Below are 15,602 nucleotides of genomic sequence, written 5' to 3'. Positions count from 1 at the left end.
CGGAAAGCCCCGGCTGTCGGCGGTGACATCGGCAGTGGCGGTGGTGTTGGCCCCCGGCCAGGTTTCGGTTCCCGCCGGGCGCGCTCCCGGCACTGCGCAGCGATAACGTCTCTAATCGGGGAGCCACGAGGCGGCCCGGCAAACGCTCGCCAGCCCGCCGTGACAGCCGGCTGCCGCCCGCCTCGCCCCGGGACACCGGCACCCCCGGCTACCCCGGCACCCTGCCCTGCCGCCAGGGCCGCTGCCGGCTCTGCCAGCCCCCTGCCCCACACTGCCCGCCCCATGGATGGAGGCCGGGGATCCCGCGGTGCAGCTCTCCCGGCAATGGCCGCCGCCTGCTCCTGCCCAGCACCGGGCAGACGCCGGTGCAGCACGACCGCCCGCTGCAACCCGTTCACCGCAGCAGCTAAGACCCCCGCTCGCCCGGGGTCCATCCTGCCACCAATGCATGGCAGACCATCCCCTCGCCCGGCTGCTGCCAGCCCTCGCTGCGGCAGGACATCGGTGCCCTGTGCTGCCGGCGCAGACCGTGCCCCCCAGCAAAGCCCCTGTTGCTGGGCCTTGGCGCTAGATCCCGCAGGGCTCCAGAGACTCGGGGATGGCACGCGCCAGCGGCATTGGCCCAGGCCAACAGGTACCGGCTGCTGCGATGGGCTCCCTGCCAACCGTCTCCTCTCCGCGGTGGCGTCACCGCATTTTGCAGAGCCCCGAGGCTGGGTTGATGCTTCCCAGCTTACCCGGCTCAGCCCCAGCATTGCTCGTCCCCTCCTGGCAAGCCACAAGCCTGTGGTCACCCACGGGCTGCCGGGACCGTGGCTGCGGCACTGCTGCCGGAGACCCCTGTGCGTCCCCTTCCCCGCCGGCTCCTCCGCAGACCCCGGCGCAGCCAGGCCGGACCTTCCTCTGCATTTCAACTTGCCCAAACCCAGTGCCAGCAGCTGCACCGGGTTGGGCACAACCGGCCCCGGCCGTGCCACAGCCAGGCACCCGAACCTGCCCTGCAGGGCCCATGGCACCAAACTTGCTGACCCCCCACAAGTCCCCGGCACGTGCTCAGCATCCGCCGGCTGAGCCGCCCCGCGGCGCCCTGGCCCTGCCGAGGGACGCCCGCTCCCCAAACCGTGCACCGTACCCGGCAGCGGCACCAGGCCCTTCACGGAGCCCTGCCAGGCTCGGATGGGCCAAGCTCCTCCCGGCACCCGCCGGCAGCACCGAGCACACGACGGCTCCTCAGCCAGGGGACAGCCCGGCCAAGGCCGCGGCACCAACCCGCAGCGGCACAGCCCGGCACGGGGGGCTGCAGGCAGGCGGGCACCCGCTCCCACTGCCTGTCCTGCCCGGCGGTGGGGGTCCCACCCTGGCAAGGCCAACGCACCCACCCTCACGCACCAGGACACCGCGGCGGGAGCGGCAGGGACCACCCGGCACCGGGGCCGGGGCCAGCCCACGACGGCGCACACGCGCACATACGCACCCATCCGCAGCACCGTGGCACCAAACCAGAGCTCACCTGCCCCTGCCACCCTCAACGTGGCTGTTCGTGGCACGGCGGGCTCAGCCCCGGGGCTCCGGCACTGGCGGCACCAGCCACCCCCGACGACCAGCTGTGCGGGCGAGTGGGTTGGGGGGTCTCACCCACGGACCCCCTGGGGAAGCCCCACGAGGGCGAGAGGCTCCCCGTGCCCGGGGCAGGTCCTCCAGCCGGGATGCTGAATGCCCCCCGGCACCCCCAGGCAGCACCGGCCACGCAGGGGCAGGGGCAGGCAGAGCGCAGGCAGAGCGCAGGCAGCTCTCGCTCCCCTTGTAAGGGCATGGCTGTGGGAGGCTGCCGGCCCCACGCGGAGCCACCCCGGGCCCCCCCCAGCCACGTGCCGGCCCCGCCACCCCAAGGGGCACTGCCAGAGACCGGGGCAACCGCACAGCTGCTGAGATGCCAATGCCACCGATACCACCGCCGAGCACCACCGCCCGTGCCCTGAGATGCCAATGCGACCGATACCACTGCCGAGCACCGGCGCTTGTGCCCCAAGATGCCAACGCTACCGATGCCGCCGCCGAGCACCGGCGCTTGTGCCCTGTCCCCTGTGCCCTTCCCGGGCTGCCGGGCACCCCAGGGTGCCGGCTCCTGCCCTGGCCATGCTCACCCCCAGATGCAGACCCCCCCATTGCCCACTCCCTGCCACCCCCCCCAGCCCCCCAAGCGGCATCCTCTGCCACCCCCGACCCCGGCACGCTGCCCTGAGTGCCACAGACCCCACCGGTAGCCTCCGGCCAGCCCAGGGGTGCCACGGGCACAGACCCCTGCCTGTCCACGCCAAGAGTCCGGCACAGGCACCAACACCCTGGGGGGGGGGGGGCAGGGGGTCAGCGGCCGGGGACAGCCCCTGGGGGGGGGCACCTGGCAGGGTCCCCGCTCCCAGTGCCGGGACCTGGCCCCCGGCAGCGCCCTGCGGGTGCCGGCAGCGCTGAGCCGGGTGCTGGCAGGGGCCTCGGCAGCGCCTGACGTGCCCTATTATGGGAATGAGCTGCTGAGCTTTCCCCGGGTGGCCCCCCCAGGCCGGCTGCCTCCCCCCCCCTGGTCCCGTCCCCCCCCGACCCGGACCCCCGCGTGGGGCAGGGTCCGGGGGGTTCGGTACCTTTGTATCGCTCCCGCACGTCCTCGTAGGCTTGGATGAAGTCCTGCTCCTCGGGGTTGGGGGGCAGGCACCCCAGGTTGTAGGTGGCCATGGCAGGCGGGGGCGGCAGCGGCGGCGGTGGGCGAGGGCTGGGGGCTGCCGGCGTGTCCGGCGGCCGGCGTGTCCGGCCACTGCGCAGCCCTGCACAGCCCAGTCCGGCTCGGACACGGACACGGGACACGGCGGGACATTCCAGCCCGCCCAACCCTTAAAGGAACAGCCGGACGCCGCCCCGACACCCGCCGGGAACGCTGGACGCGGCACCCCACGGGCCACAGCCGCCCTATGGGGCATGGCACCCCCATGGGACGTGGCCACCCCACAGACCACAGCACCTCACAGGGCACGGCATCCCCATGGGGCACAGCCGCCCCACGGGCCACAGACACCCCACGGGGCACAGACACCCCACGGGCCACGGCATCCCCATGGGCCACGGCCACCCCACGGGCCACGGCCACCCCAAGGGGCCACAGGCCAGGCAGGAGCATCCTGCTCCCCCCAGGACAGGGCAAACGGTGCTGGGGACAAGGCACTGCCCGTGGCCCCAGTGCACCCCGGGGGGGAACCGCCAGCCCCAGCCATGGGGCACCCACGTGTGCCCCGAGGAGCACGGCGAGGCGGGGGGCAGGAGGCGAGGGATGGGATGGGATGGGGGGGGGGCAGGTGACAAGGGACAGTGTGGGGCTGGGGGCGTGGGTGACGAGGGATGGGGTTACGGGTGCCGGGTACAACCCCCAGCCGGCACGGGACCCCCCCCGCTGCCACCCTGCCGTGCCCACCCACTGCCCCCTCCCCACCCTCGCTCTGGGGGTCAGACGGGGTGACCCCCTCCTCCAGCGGGTGCTCAGTCCCACGCAGAGACCCCCGGGTCCAGCCCCGGCTCCCCCCGGGGAGCTGCAGCGCGTCCCCTCCCTGGCAGACATGGCTCTCCGGCCAGTGGGGACGATGGGGACGTCATGGGGCCACCTGCCCCCCCCGGCTGCCGGCACCATGAGAACAAGGGGTATTTTTAAAGCTCCTTCTCCGAAACCGGCCTCAGCTGCCGCCGTCCCAACGGGCACCAGTGGGGCACCGCTGCAGCCCCCCCCCGCAGCCCCCCACCGCCCCGCTCCGGCTGGAGAGCTATCCCCCCACCGGGGTCCCTTCCCAGCCGTGGGGCTGACCCCCAGCCCTGCCCCACGGCACGGCACAGCCGGGGGATGCTGCGGGTGGCCCTGGGCAAACCGGGACCGGGTGACACCGGTCCCAGCGGGATGGAGCTTCGTCAGCCCTAAATATAGAGGCCCAAAGCCCCCGGGAAACCCAATCGCAGCCGGGGCTGCCGGGAGCCCGGCCCGGCACAGAAATAGCCCGGGGTGCTGGGCACTGCGTGGGGGGTGCTGGGAGCTGCACAGCGGGGGGACGCTGGGCCCCCCATGGGGACAGGCTGGGTGCTGTATGGGGACACGCTGGGTGCTATACAGGGACATACTGGGCACCCCATGGGGACAGGCTGGGTGCTATACAGGGACATGCTGGGCGCTGTATGGGGACACAGTGGGCACCCCATGGAGACACACTGGGTGCTGTATGGGGACATACTGTGTGCCCATACAGGGACATACTGGGCACCCCATGGGGATATGATGGGTGCTATACAGGGACATGCTGGGCGCTGTATGGGGACGCAGTGGGCACTCCATGGGGACACACTGGGCGCCGCATGCAGACACACCAGGTGCTGTACGGGGACATACTGGGCACCCCCGTGGGGACACACTGGCTGCTGTATGGGGCCACACTGGGTGCCATATGGGGACATACTGGGCACCCCTATGCGGACACACCAAGTGCTGTATGGGGACATACTGGGCACCCCATGGGGACACACCAGCTGCTGTATGGGGACACTCTGGGTGCTGTACAGGGACATACTGGGCGCCCCATGGGGACACGCCGGGTGCTCAGCCCTCGCAAGGACAGCGGGTCCAAGGGCAGCGCTGGCAGCCGGGCTCAACCCCCGCCCCACAGCGTGGCACGAGGGGGTGACACGGCCCCCCCGCCAGCCGGCACGCGGCCCAGCCGGCACACGGCCGCCCCGCACCCTCGCCGGGTGCTGGCACCCATGGCACATGCCGGGGACACCCCTCCTACGTCAGGGGTAGCCGGGCTCCGGGAGCAGAGGCATGGCTGCCCTTGCACACGCGTGTGCACATGTGTGTGCACGCGCACACCGCCACCCCACACGCACCCGGTCGTGCCGGCAGCACCGCCCTGCCCTGCCCCACACCCCACACGCTGTTGCCCCCCACACGCCACCCCCCCTGGCCCCACGCCGGCTCAGCCGGCCCCCCACCGCAGGCGCCCCACCCCGTGACTCAGCACCGCGGTGTCACCGGGCCAGGCTGTGCCGGATGCCACCACCTCTCCCATGCCGTCCCAACGTGCCCCACAGGACCCTGGGCCTTCCGCCCCGCTGTCCCCCACCTCCGGGACCCTCCGGACCCCCAACGTCCCCGAGCAGAGACCCACAGACCCTCAGCCCAGCCCTGTGCCCCAGTGGGAGGTGGGACCCCAGGGACCCACCAGGAGGGGACAGCAGGGACGCCCTCACCAGTGGGGACACCCATCAAGCTGGACTGGGGGGACCCCATCACCCCAGGGCTCCCAGGGACCCCGTCACCAGCTGGGGGCTGCACCGCAGACCGCTGTCCCTGGGGTGTCCCAGGGGGTCCCTGGGGGGGTCCCCACAGCCCCGGTCCGCGTGGGACCCCCCAGCAGCAGCAGAGCTGTGCCATTGAGGGGTCACATGGGTCTGCCCCCTCCGGACAGGGGGACGCTCAGTGGGCACCCCACCATGGCCCCCCCAGCTGCTGGGGCCACAGTGGCCCCCCGGGACAGCCACGGCCCTGGGGGCCCTCTGACGGCCACCACTGTCACTGCACAGCCCTGGGGACAGCCTGGCACAGCATGTGTCCTGGGCGCTGCGAGGACACCCCGGGGACACGGCCACACAGGGACACCCCGGGGACGTATTCTGGGTGCCGTGGGGACACCCCGGGGACACGGCCATGCGGTGTCACCCTGGGAATGTGTGCTGGCTGCTGTGGGGACACCCCAGGGACACAACCATGTAGGGACACAGCCATGCGGGGACATCCCTGGGACACGGCCACGTGGGGACACCCTGGGAACGTGTCCTGGGTGCTTTGGGGACACCCCAGGGACACAGCCATGCGGGGACACCCTGAGGATGTGTGCTGGGTGCCCGGGGACACGGCCATGGGGACACCCTGGGAACGTGTCCTGGGTTCTGTGGGGACACCCCGGGGACACAGCCACGTGGGGACACCCTGGGAACGTGTCCTGGGTGCTGCAGAGACACGGACACACAGGGACACCCCGGGGACATGTCCCAGAGCTGCAGGGACACAGCCACACGGGGACACCCCAGGGACCCTCCGATGGCACCCACCTCTGCTGCAGAGCACAGGGGACAGCTCAGCCTTGTCCCCAGCCCTGCTGCCCCCAGGGGACCCAGCCTCGGTGTCCCCCAAGGGACACGACCCCTTGGTGGATGAGGACCCCCCAGCACGCGGCCTCGGTGCCAGCGGAGACCCCAGGGGTCCTTCGGCCGCCCTCATGGCACTGACCGGGGCCCACGGGAGCCATGAGAGACCCCAGTCCCACACGCCCCTGCAGCCGGACCCCCACCCCAGCACGGCATAGCCAGACCCGCACCCACCCGACCGCCGAGCCGTATCCTGCCCTGACACTGGCCCTGCGTGGGGACACCGTGGGTGCCCGCTGCCGACGGGCATCTGTGGCACGGCACGACACGGCACGGCAAAGCATCCCCCACGGCGGCACCACCGTCCCAACCCCGGCACAGCTCCCAGCCGCGGTGTCACCCATGGGTTCCCCGGCCCAGCACGGGGCTCCCAGTCACACCTGTGCCCCCATGGCACTGGTCCCCCCGGACACCCCACGGCATCGCCCCACAGCTGCCCCGCAGCCCTCCGGATGCCTCCGGCACAGCCAGGCCACCGGCCCCAGCGCCGGCCACACCAGTCCCTCCCCAGCCCTGCCCTGGGAACCCCCTGGTCCCGGGGGGGCTCCTCCTGCCCCTCCCCTCCCCCTGCGAGGGCTGCCTGGGGCCATGGGCACGCACTGGACAGGGCTCCTCGGCATCTGCCCCTCCCCGGCATCACCGTCCTGGCATCACCGTCCTGCCCCGGCACAGCCCCAGGCCCCCCCAGCACACATGCCCCACGGGCCCCCCAGCACCCCCTCGGCCAGACGCTCTGTCCCGCAGCCGGGCACAGACGTGACGGCGCACGGTCCCCACGTCCCCAGGGATCCCCGGGTTCCCCCCGGCAGCTGGGCGGCAGCGGGGGCTGCCGGAGCAGAGCCCACCACGACGGCTCGCAGGGACCCCCTCCTCACCACATCCCGAGCTGCCGCCCTCCGGGACACGAGACCCCCGGCGTGGTGCCCGCCGCCAGCCCTACCTGCGATCCTGATGACGGCCCTCTCGGCGGGGTCCAGCACCGTCCCGTTGCCGGCGGCCGCTTTGGTGCGCTTGGAGCGCTGGTGCTTGGCCAGGTTCCAGGGCAGCGTGTCCCCCGGGCCGGGGGAGCCGCTGCTGCCGCTCGAGCTCTCCTCCGCCATCCCCACCGGCTCCCGGCACCCCGCCGACGTCGGCTCCTGCGGCAGAGGGACAATGTCAGGGACACCCCGGCACCCGCGGCTCCACTCACCAGCACCCGGCCCCTGCCCCGGCACTGGCACCGCCGCGCCCAGCGCCAGCCTTCAGGCACGCCCCAACCGTCCCGGCTCACACCTGTCGCCAGGTTCCCACCGCAGCCGGCAGCACCTGTGGCACCGACACCGCACCCAGCCCTGCGGTAGAACCAAGGGGCACCGGGAGGCACCGGGAGCCCCGTGGGACGGTGCCCGGCTGAGACCTCGTGCACGCGACGCCGCGGGGAAACGAGGTCTGAGCCGGTGGCGCTGCACCAAGCCGTGCTGGTCAGCGCTGCCGAGGCCACGGTCCCCAAGGGGCTGCCACGGCAAGGGATGGGCAACGAGCCGCGGCGATGCCCAGAGCGGGGGGCGAGCAGGGAGGAGGATGAGCCAAGGATGGAGCCGCGGCCCCAGCTGGGGCAGATGAGGAGCCGGAGTGCTGGTCCCACACCGGGAACGGCCACGGAGGCACCGGGCACTCGCCTGGGGGGACCCCCCACCAGTGACACCCCGACAGCCCGTCCCCATGGCTCGGGGCTGGGGGCACGGGCAGACTGGCCAGACCGGAGCTGCAAGGGATGAGGCCGCGCCGGCACCCGGGGCACTGGAGACGGGGCGAGGTGCCGCAGGCGTGCCGGCCGGTTGGGCTCCGTGGAAGGAAGAGACTGCCAGGGCCCAGCCGAGCCGGCGGCCCCGCGGTGCCGGCCCCAGCCCCGCACCGGGAGCTCTCCCGGGGGAGCGTGACGGAGGTTGCCAAGCGAAACCGCACGTCAGAGCCGGCAGCAGCGCGGATGCCTCCGCCATCCCACCTCCGCCACGAGCCGCCCGCGGTTACACCCGCTCGAGCTATTTTTTTCCCACCAGACCCCGCACCGCTGGGTGCAGGAAAGCACCGAGCAGCGAGGCCGAGCCACCGGGACAGCCGGCCCCAGGGTCGTGGGGGGCCAGGGCCCGGCCGAGCCCCCCCGGGGTGTTTGCTGCTGCTGAGACGCCATTTGCAGAAGCTGCGAACGCGGCAGATTCACCGGCCCCGGCTCTCCCGGGGCCTCGTGCCGACACACGGTGGCCCCGCGGCACCCCGGCGCAACGGCGTCAGCAGCGGGTGGCGGCGCCAGGAGAATTTTCTCCCAGCCTCCAACGGTTGGGCCATTTTAGCCAAAACCCTTCCGGAAGGTGCCACCGCACCCGGCCCACAAGCCACCGGCTGCAGCCACCGGCGCGGCCGGCACCGGGAGCGAAGCCACCCTGGCCCCCCCCACCGCAGCCCAGCCAGGTCCCACGGGGCCACGGCCGGCCCGGAGGCTCCCAGCCCCCCCCAGCCAAGCACCCGAGCACGGGGTCAGGTGTGGGGCGAGCGGGGGGTGGGCCCACGCGTGTGTGGGGCGAGCGTGGGGCAGGCGGCGCGGCACGTGCCTGTGCCAAGCCTGACGCACCGGCGCCATCGCCCACGCGTGCCCCGCGGCCCCCGGCCCACCCGCACCCCGGGCCTGACGTGCTGCAGACCCCCAGGCAACCCCCGGCCTGAGCTCCCCCCACCCCCAGGACGTGACCCCTCAGCCAGGAACGGCCCCAAACGCCCCCCCCCCCCAGCACAGCCCCCTGCCCCACGCACCCCCCCGTGCTGCACAGCCCCCCCACCCTCCCCGGCCCCACGCTCTCACTGCACAGCCCCCCCCCCCGCACCCCCAGCCCCCGCGGTTCCTGCAGCGCAGCCCCCCCCCCGCACCCCCAAGCTGCATGCTCTTGCGGCACAGCCCCCCCCCCCCGCACCCCACAGCCCCCCCGGCTCCTGCAGCACAGCCCCCTCCCCCGTACACCCCACAGACGTGTCCCCCCCCCCGCCCTGCACCCCACGGATCCTGCAGCACAGACACCCACACACACCCACACACCCCCCCCCGCCCCGCAGCCCCCGGCCCCACGCTGCGCGTCCGCCGAGCGGCACCGGCACCGCGTCCCCGCCGCCGCCGGGACTCACCGAGCGCCGCGCTGTCCGCCGGGGAGAGCCGGGCGGGCATGACCGGGGGGGCTGCGGGCAGCGGCGGGGGCTGCACCCGCACCGGCACCGGCACCGGCACCGCAGCGGCGCGGCGGGGCCCGGCGGGCGGGGCGGGGCGGGGCGGGGCGGGGCGGGGCGGGGGGGGGCGGTCGGGGGGCGCCTATCTCACCTCCCCACCCGCACCCGCCCGCGGGGCCGCTGCACCCCAGCGGCAGCGTTAACGCTCAGCGGTGCAGCCAGCGCGGGAAGGGTTAACCCCGACCGCTGCACCCCCTGCACCGACTGCACCCGGCGTGGGAAGGGTTAATGCTGACCGCTGCACCCCCTGCACCGACTGCACCCAGCGTGGGAAGGGTTAATGCTGACCGCTGCACCCCCTGCACCGACTGCACCCAGCGCGGGAAGGGTTAACCCCAACCGCTGCACCCCCTGCACCGACTGCACCCAGCGTGGGAAGGGTTAACCCCGACCGCTGCACCCCGTGCACCGACTGCACCCAGCGTGGGAAGGGTTAATGCTGACCCATGCACCCCCTGCACCCAGCGTGGGAAGGGTTAACCCCGACCGCTGCACCCGCTGCACCGACTGCACCCAGCATGGGAAGGGTTAATGCTGACCCCTGCACCCGCTGCACCCAGCATAGGAAGGGTTAATGCTGTCCACTGCACGCCCGCTGCACCGACTGCACCCAGTGTGGGACAGGTTAATGCTGACCGCTGCACCCCCTGCACCGACTGCACCCAGCATGGGAAGGGTTAATGCTGACCGCTGCACCCCCATTCCCCCCCTTTCCCCCCCCCACCCCGGGGTGGGCACCCACACCCGGCCCTGCCTGCCCTCACCGGCCAGACCTGGCAGGGGCAGGCAGGGGCAGGCAGGGGCAGGCAGGGACAGGCAGGGGCAGCGTGTGGCCCCTTTCCCGCCCGGGCAGCGCCCACCCGCACGCCCTGGCCAAGACCCCCCGGTTTGCCCAAGTGCCACCGCTCGGTGCCGGGCACGGGCGGCACCGGGAGCTGCGGGGCACGGGCAGAGCGCGGCAGCGGCCTCGCGACGGGGGCCCTGGGCCACACCGGACCCCCGGGAGCCGCCTCGTGCCAGGGCTGCCGGCGGCAGGAGGTCCCGGCCTCGCCGGCGCCGGGGATACGCCGAGCCTCGTGCCGGTTACTGCGGCACCGGTGCCACCCTCTGCAAGCCCGGGCACCACCGGCACCCTCTGCGCCCCCCCGCCCCCCGCAGCCCCTCCACCTGCCAGCGCCCCGTTACCCACGCACCGCGATTGCCGCCAGGTCAGGCAACGTGCCCTACCCGCCGCACCTGGGTGCCCGCGCCCGCTCCCAGTGCCACGGCGGCCGGCGCGGCGCGGTGCGGCATCAGCCACCCTTCACATGACCCAGTTCCTCCTGGCCCGGCGCAGCCGCCCTCAGCTCCCAGCTTGTTTACGCCACCGTGGCACCGGCGCTGCTCCGCCGAGCGTCACCGGGAGGCCGGGGACACCCTGCCCGGCGGGTGGCACCGCGGGGAGGCCCCGCCAGCCCGAGGGGCCCACGGACGGCGATGCCGGATGGCGACGCCAGCCCACGGCATGGGTGCAGCGGGGGTACCAGCTCCATCCCCCCGACCCGGTCCCGGCTGCCCCAGCCCTGCCCAGCCTAGCCGCGGGCACGCCACAGGCAGGACTCCGGTGCGGCAGGAGGGTGCCGCGGCCCAGGCAGGTGTGCAGGCAGCACGTTTGCCAGCTGCTGGCCTCGGCGGTAGCACAGGCTGCTGCTGGCTGCCGCATCTAGAGACCACGTGAGCCGCCGCGGCGGAGGGATGATGCCAGGATCCTCCGGCTCGCCCACCGCACGGCCTCCGCACCCACTCACCGGCACGGGCCCCGGCCCAGCTGCCCACACCCTGCCTGCCTGCCTGCTTCTCCTCCGCTGCCTCTCCTCCGGCTGCAACCGCCGGCAGGGCCGGGCAGGCCAGAGCGGCTCCGGCAGCGGGGATGGAGCTTGGCTCCAGCCGCCGGCGCTGCAGGAGGGGCCGGCCAGCCCCTGGCAGCCGGTGAGCCCTTGGGAGCTGGCAAGCCCCTTGGCAGCTGGTACGCCTGCCGGGAACCAGAGACGGTGCCGGGAACCGGCGACGGTGCTGGCTGCCGGCCTCAGCCCCGCAGGTTGGCAGCCGCCGCGGTGCCTGGCAGCTCTGCGGCACCGGTGCCGTGGGACGGAGGCACCCGTGGGTGTGGATGCCCGTGCGCACGGGTATGCACGCTCTCCTGAAGGTACGCGCCTGTGCCCGCACCGGTGAACGGATCTGCCTGGGAGTACAGGCACACGCACCCACCAACCTGCACATGAGTGCACACACGCGTGCCCACACGCATGCCCACCTACCCCGTGCACGGGAATGCATGCACACGAGAGCGCACGCGCGTATCCGCCCGAATGCGTGCGTGCAACCCCCCCCGCTGCATGTGTGCACACGTGCAAAAGCAGGCATACAAGGGCATGGACACACATGAATATGCATGTGCCCACACCTGCCCGGCTGCACGCACACACAGTGCATGCCGGCACACGGGGACACAAACACCGGTGCGCACGCGCATACCAACACACCTGTGTGCACACAGGCACGCGCGCACACCTGCCAAACACGGACGCACCCGCGCACCGGGACTGCTCAGGGGCTCAGCACCCACCCTGTGGCGCGGCAATGCCGGCAGGCGGCAGGGCTGGCAGGGTGCCGGGGGTGCCGGAGGGTCCCCGGGGTCTCCGGTCGGCCCTGTTCCCGTGCCGGGTCTTGTCCAGCCGGGCGCCATGCCCCAACCAGCCCCGCTGCCGGCACAGTGCCCCACACCCCCGTGTGCCCTGCGGCACTGTGCCCACGCCTGCCAGCCGCCCCATGGCGTCCACCCCCACAGGTAGCCGAGCTCTGCCGCACGGTGCCAGGGGAGGCTGGGCTGTGGATGCTCTCCCTGCCGTGCCATCACACCGGCACGTTGGCCTCGTGCCTCCCGGTGCCTCCCAGTGCCTCCCAGCCACATCCAGCTGCCCAGCCGCGGCACAGCGCGGCACAGCACCCACCCCAGCCCCACAGCACCGCCGCATTGGGGCCAACACATGCCAGAGTAACACCGCAGACCCCGTTGCAGCCGGCACCGACGATGGCCCCGTGGGGTGCTGGGACCCCCGGGGACCCCAGACCGGGGCAGTGCGACCTCCCAGCTCCACACGTGCCCCAGGGTCCCTACCGCGGTGCGTGCCGCCGGTGCGCGCTGGCTTCCGACCCCTGCCGGCCTCGGCTTCGGGCCCCTCCTCCGGCCCCTCTGCAAGGCAAACACGCTGCCCGGTGAGCCCCCCAGCGCGGGGGCCCACACCCCACGGCACCCCCCACACGCAGCCTGCCTGCAGCCTGCCCGCAGCTGGGTGCCTGCCCGCAGCCTGCCCGCAGCTGGGTGCCTGCCCGTGGCCGGGTGCCTGCCTGCAGCCTGCCCGCAGCTGGGTGCCTGCCTGCAGCCTGCCTGCAGCCGGTGCGTGCCCCGATGGGGCAGGCAGCCTTCGCCTCCCCCCACCCGGTCTCGCTGCCCGCAGTACCGGGAAGGCAGCGCCGCTGCCCAGGGCTGCCGGTCGCTCCGGCAGGCGGGCAGGACTCCGTGCTTGGCACAGCCGCCCTCGCCGCGATCATGTGCCGGTCCCGGCACGGGAGCAGCGAGCGACTCCCCTCGCCAGGAGCCCGGACAAAGGGCCCCTTTCAGCGCCGCGCTCGGCCCCACGGGCCCCTCGGGGCCAGGGGACAAAGGTCCGGCACTCGGCACCGGCAGCGCGGAACTCTCCTTGTTCAAGGCCAGCGGCTGGCGTGGCACCCACAAGGCTGCCCCCAGCCCCGCAGAGGGGGTGGGTGTGCAGCCAGGACCCCCCGGCAAGGCCGGTGCACCCCCTCTGTACCCTGGTTTGGGGAGCTGCCGGCACATCCCTCTCGGTTCTTACCTCCGCGTCTGCCGGCGGCTTCGCGCTTCCCCAGGGGAGCAGACTGAGCGGCTCAGCGCTGAGACGTGTGCCGGGGCCTGGCACGTTGCCCCCCGCCGGGGATCCCGGCACTCGCCGCCCCACGCCGTCCCCGGGCGCAGCATCACGTCACACTGGGGCTGGCACACGTCGGCGCCGTGCCGCATGCCAGCCCTGCGCCGGACGCTCACCCTGAGCCCACGGAGCCGGTGTCGGAGCTGGCGGTGCGGCACTCGGCACACGCTGCCATGTGCTCCCTGAACGGGCGTGTGTGCTGCTGAGACCCCACGGCACCGTGCCGGCTTGTGCCCACGCGTGCCCCGGTGCCTCTCGGTGGGTGCCCTCGGCAAGCGGGGATGCCGTGGGAGCGGCCGTGCCCCCCACTGCCTGCCGCCTGCCTGCCGTTTGCCCACGGGGATGGTGAGCTGCACCGTGGGGGGGGAACCTGCCGTCGCCCTGCGGGGTGGGGGAACCCGGCACCAGGGGCTGGTCACCCCCCTGGCTGCTCCGCTGGGCTCCGGCACCTGGGGACGATCTGTGGCTGCCCCCCGCTGTTCAGCCCTGTTGCGGGGTCTCTGCGGCACGGGGGGGGTCCAGCGGGGGACACGGGGGACCCCGTGGGGACCGTCCCGACCCGAGCTGCCCCTCGACATGTGGCGGCATCCCCTGGCACCTACCTGGGGGGCTGTGGGGGAAGCCACGGGGACGGCAGCAGGCAGTGGGTCCGGTGGCGAGGCAGCACCGTGGGCAGGACCCCCGGCACCTGCAGCCACGGGGGGGGTCACCAGCTGCCCCCCACCCGGCAGGGACACTGCAACCGGGATGTGCTGGGGGAGCCTACGTGCCAGGCTGGCCCCGTTACCCCCCCCGCCCCATGCCCCAGTCCAGCTGTGGGACGATGAACTCCAGATGTGTGGCCCCTCCCGCTGACTCACCCCGCTGGGCTCGGGACGCTCCCAGCCCCGCTCCCCTTCTGGGGACGGGAACAGCCCCCCCCGGCCCCCGCACCCCGGTCCCACTGTGCCCCCGGCCAGGGAAGGAGCTGGACATGGCAGAGCAGGCACGACACCAGGATCCGGCCCGGCGGCAGTGCGGGGCAGTGGGGGGACAGCGCTGGCCGGGGGGGGGGACAGGGCTGTCCCCAGCCGAGCCACCTCTCCTGCCTGCCCGAACCCCCTCTGGCAGCAGCTCTGCCCCACGGCTCTGTCCCCGTGTCCCCCGTGTCCCCATGTCCACTGTGTCTCCCACATCCCCCATGTCCCTGGGATCACCTGGGTCCCCCCGTCCCCTGCGTCCCCCATATTCCCCCCACCCCATGTCCAGCAGGCAGCCACACCACATCACCCTGGTCCCCTCATTCCCTTCATCCTCCTTGTCCCCTGCGTCCCCCGTGTCCCCTGTGCCCCGTGTGCAGCAGGCAGCTCCGCTGCACAGCTCTGTCCCCCGCATCTCCTGTGTCCCCTGCGTCCCCATGTCCCCTGCATCCCCCATGTCCCCTGCATCCCCTGTGTCTCCTGTGTCCCCCACATCCCCTGTGTCCCCATGTCCCCTGTGTCCCCTGTGTCCCCATGTCCCCCACATCCCGTGTCCCCCATGTCCCCCGTGTCCCCTGTGTCCCCATGTCCCCTGCATCTCCTGTGTCCCCCACATCCCCTGTGTCCCCCGTGTCCCCTGCATCCCCATGTCTCCTGCATCTCCCGTGTCCCCTGCATCCCCATGTCTCCTGCATCTCCCGTGTCCCACACATCCCACGTCCCCCATGTCCCCTGTGTCCCCACATCCCCCGCATCTCCTGTGTCCCCCACATCCCCCGTGCCCAGTGGGCACCTCCGTCAGCAGGGGGGCCATGCCATGGGGTGCCCCCCCGTTCCCACCCGGCTGGCGGACATGTCCCCAGGCAGGCAGGCTGCCTGCAGCCTGTACCCGTTGCCCCCCCCGGTCCCCCCAGCCCTGTCCCGGCCCCAGCAGCTCCCACGGCCCCTGCGCTTCCCCTGCCTGACTCATCCCTGCCTGCGGATCCCGCTGCCTGCCCCAACCGGCCTGGGCCCGGGCCAGGCCGGCAGCAGCAGGCAGCTGCCTGCGGGGCCTTAACCCTCTCGGGGAGCGGAGCAGCCCTCCTGCACCCCCACGGTGCCCACCAGCCCCCTGCCTGCGGCTGGGGCTGGGGCAGGCAGCGAGGGCAGCGCGGGCAGGGTGCACTGCAGGCAGGGT

General features: G+C 73.3%; 1 protein-coding gene across 7 annotated transcripts in view; it reads right to left on the bottom strand.

Moving 5' to 3' along the window:
- The window catches only part of PLEC (plectin), a 62,181-nt gene extending 51,393 nt beyond the window's left edge, over window positions 1-10,788 (bottom strand). For 4 of the 7 annotated variants that reach the window (XM_052787938.1, XM_052787939.1, XM_052787940.1 and 1 more), the window contains exons 1-2: window positions 10,717-10,788; window positions 7,169-7,364 (exon numbers count right to left, since the gene is read on the bottom strand). In XM_052787938.1, coding sequence (XP_052643898.1) covers window positions 7,169-7,364; window positions 10,717-10,773 — 253 coding nt within the window. In that variant the 5' untranslated portion in view covers window positions 10,774-10,788. Of the gene's footprint in view, window positions 1-2,636; window positions 2,789-7,168; window positions 7,365-9,381; window positions 9,478-10,716 lie in introns of those variants that run through there. The other 3 variants (XM_052787949.1, XM_052787951.1, XM_052787941.1) reach the window with 2 other exon arrangements.
- Between the last annotated feature and the right edge of the window lie 4,814 nt (window positions 10,789-15,602).

The sequence above is a fragment of the Harpia harpyja genome, chromosome 5 (genome assembly GCF_026419915.1).
Source record: "Harpia harpyja isolate bHarHar1 chromosome 5, bHarHar1 primary haplotype, whole genome shotgun sequence".
Taxonomy (NCBI): Eukaryota; Metazoa; Chordata; class Aves; order Accipitriformes; family Accipitridae; genus Harpia; species Harpia harpyja.
The sequence above is the reverse complement of the archived record's forward strand: the minus strand, read 5'-3'. Positions and strand labels throughout refer to the sequence as shown.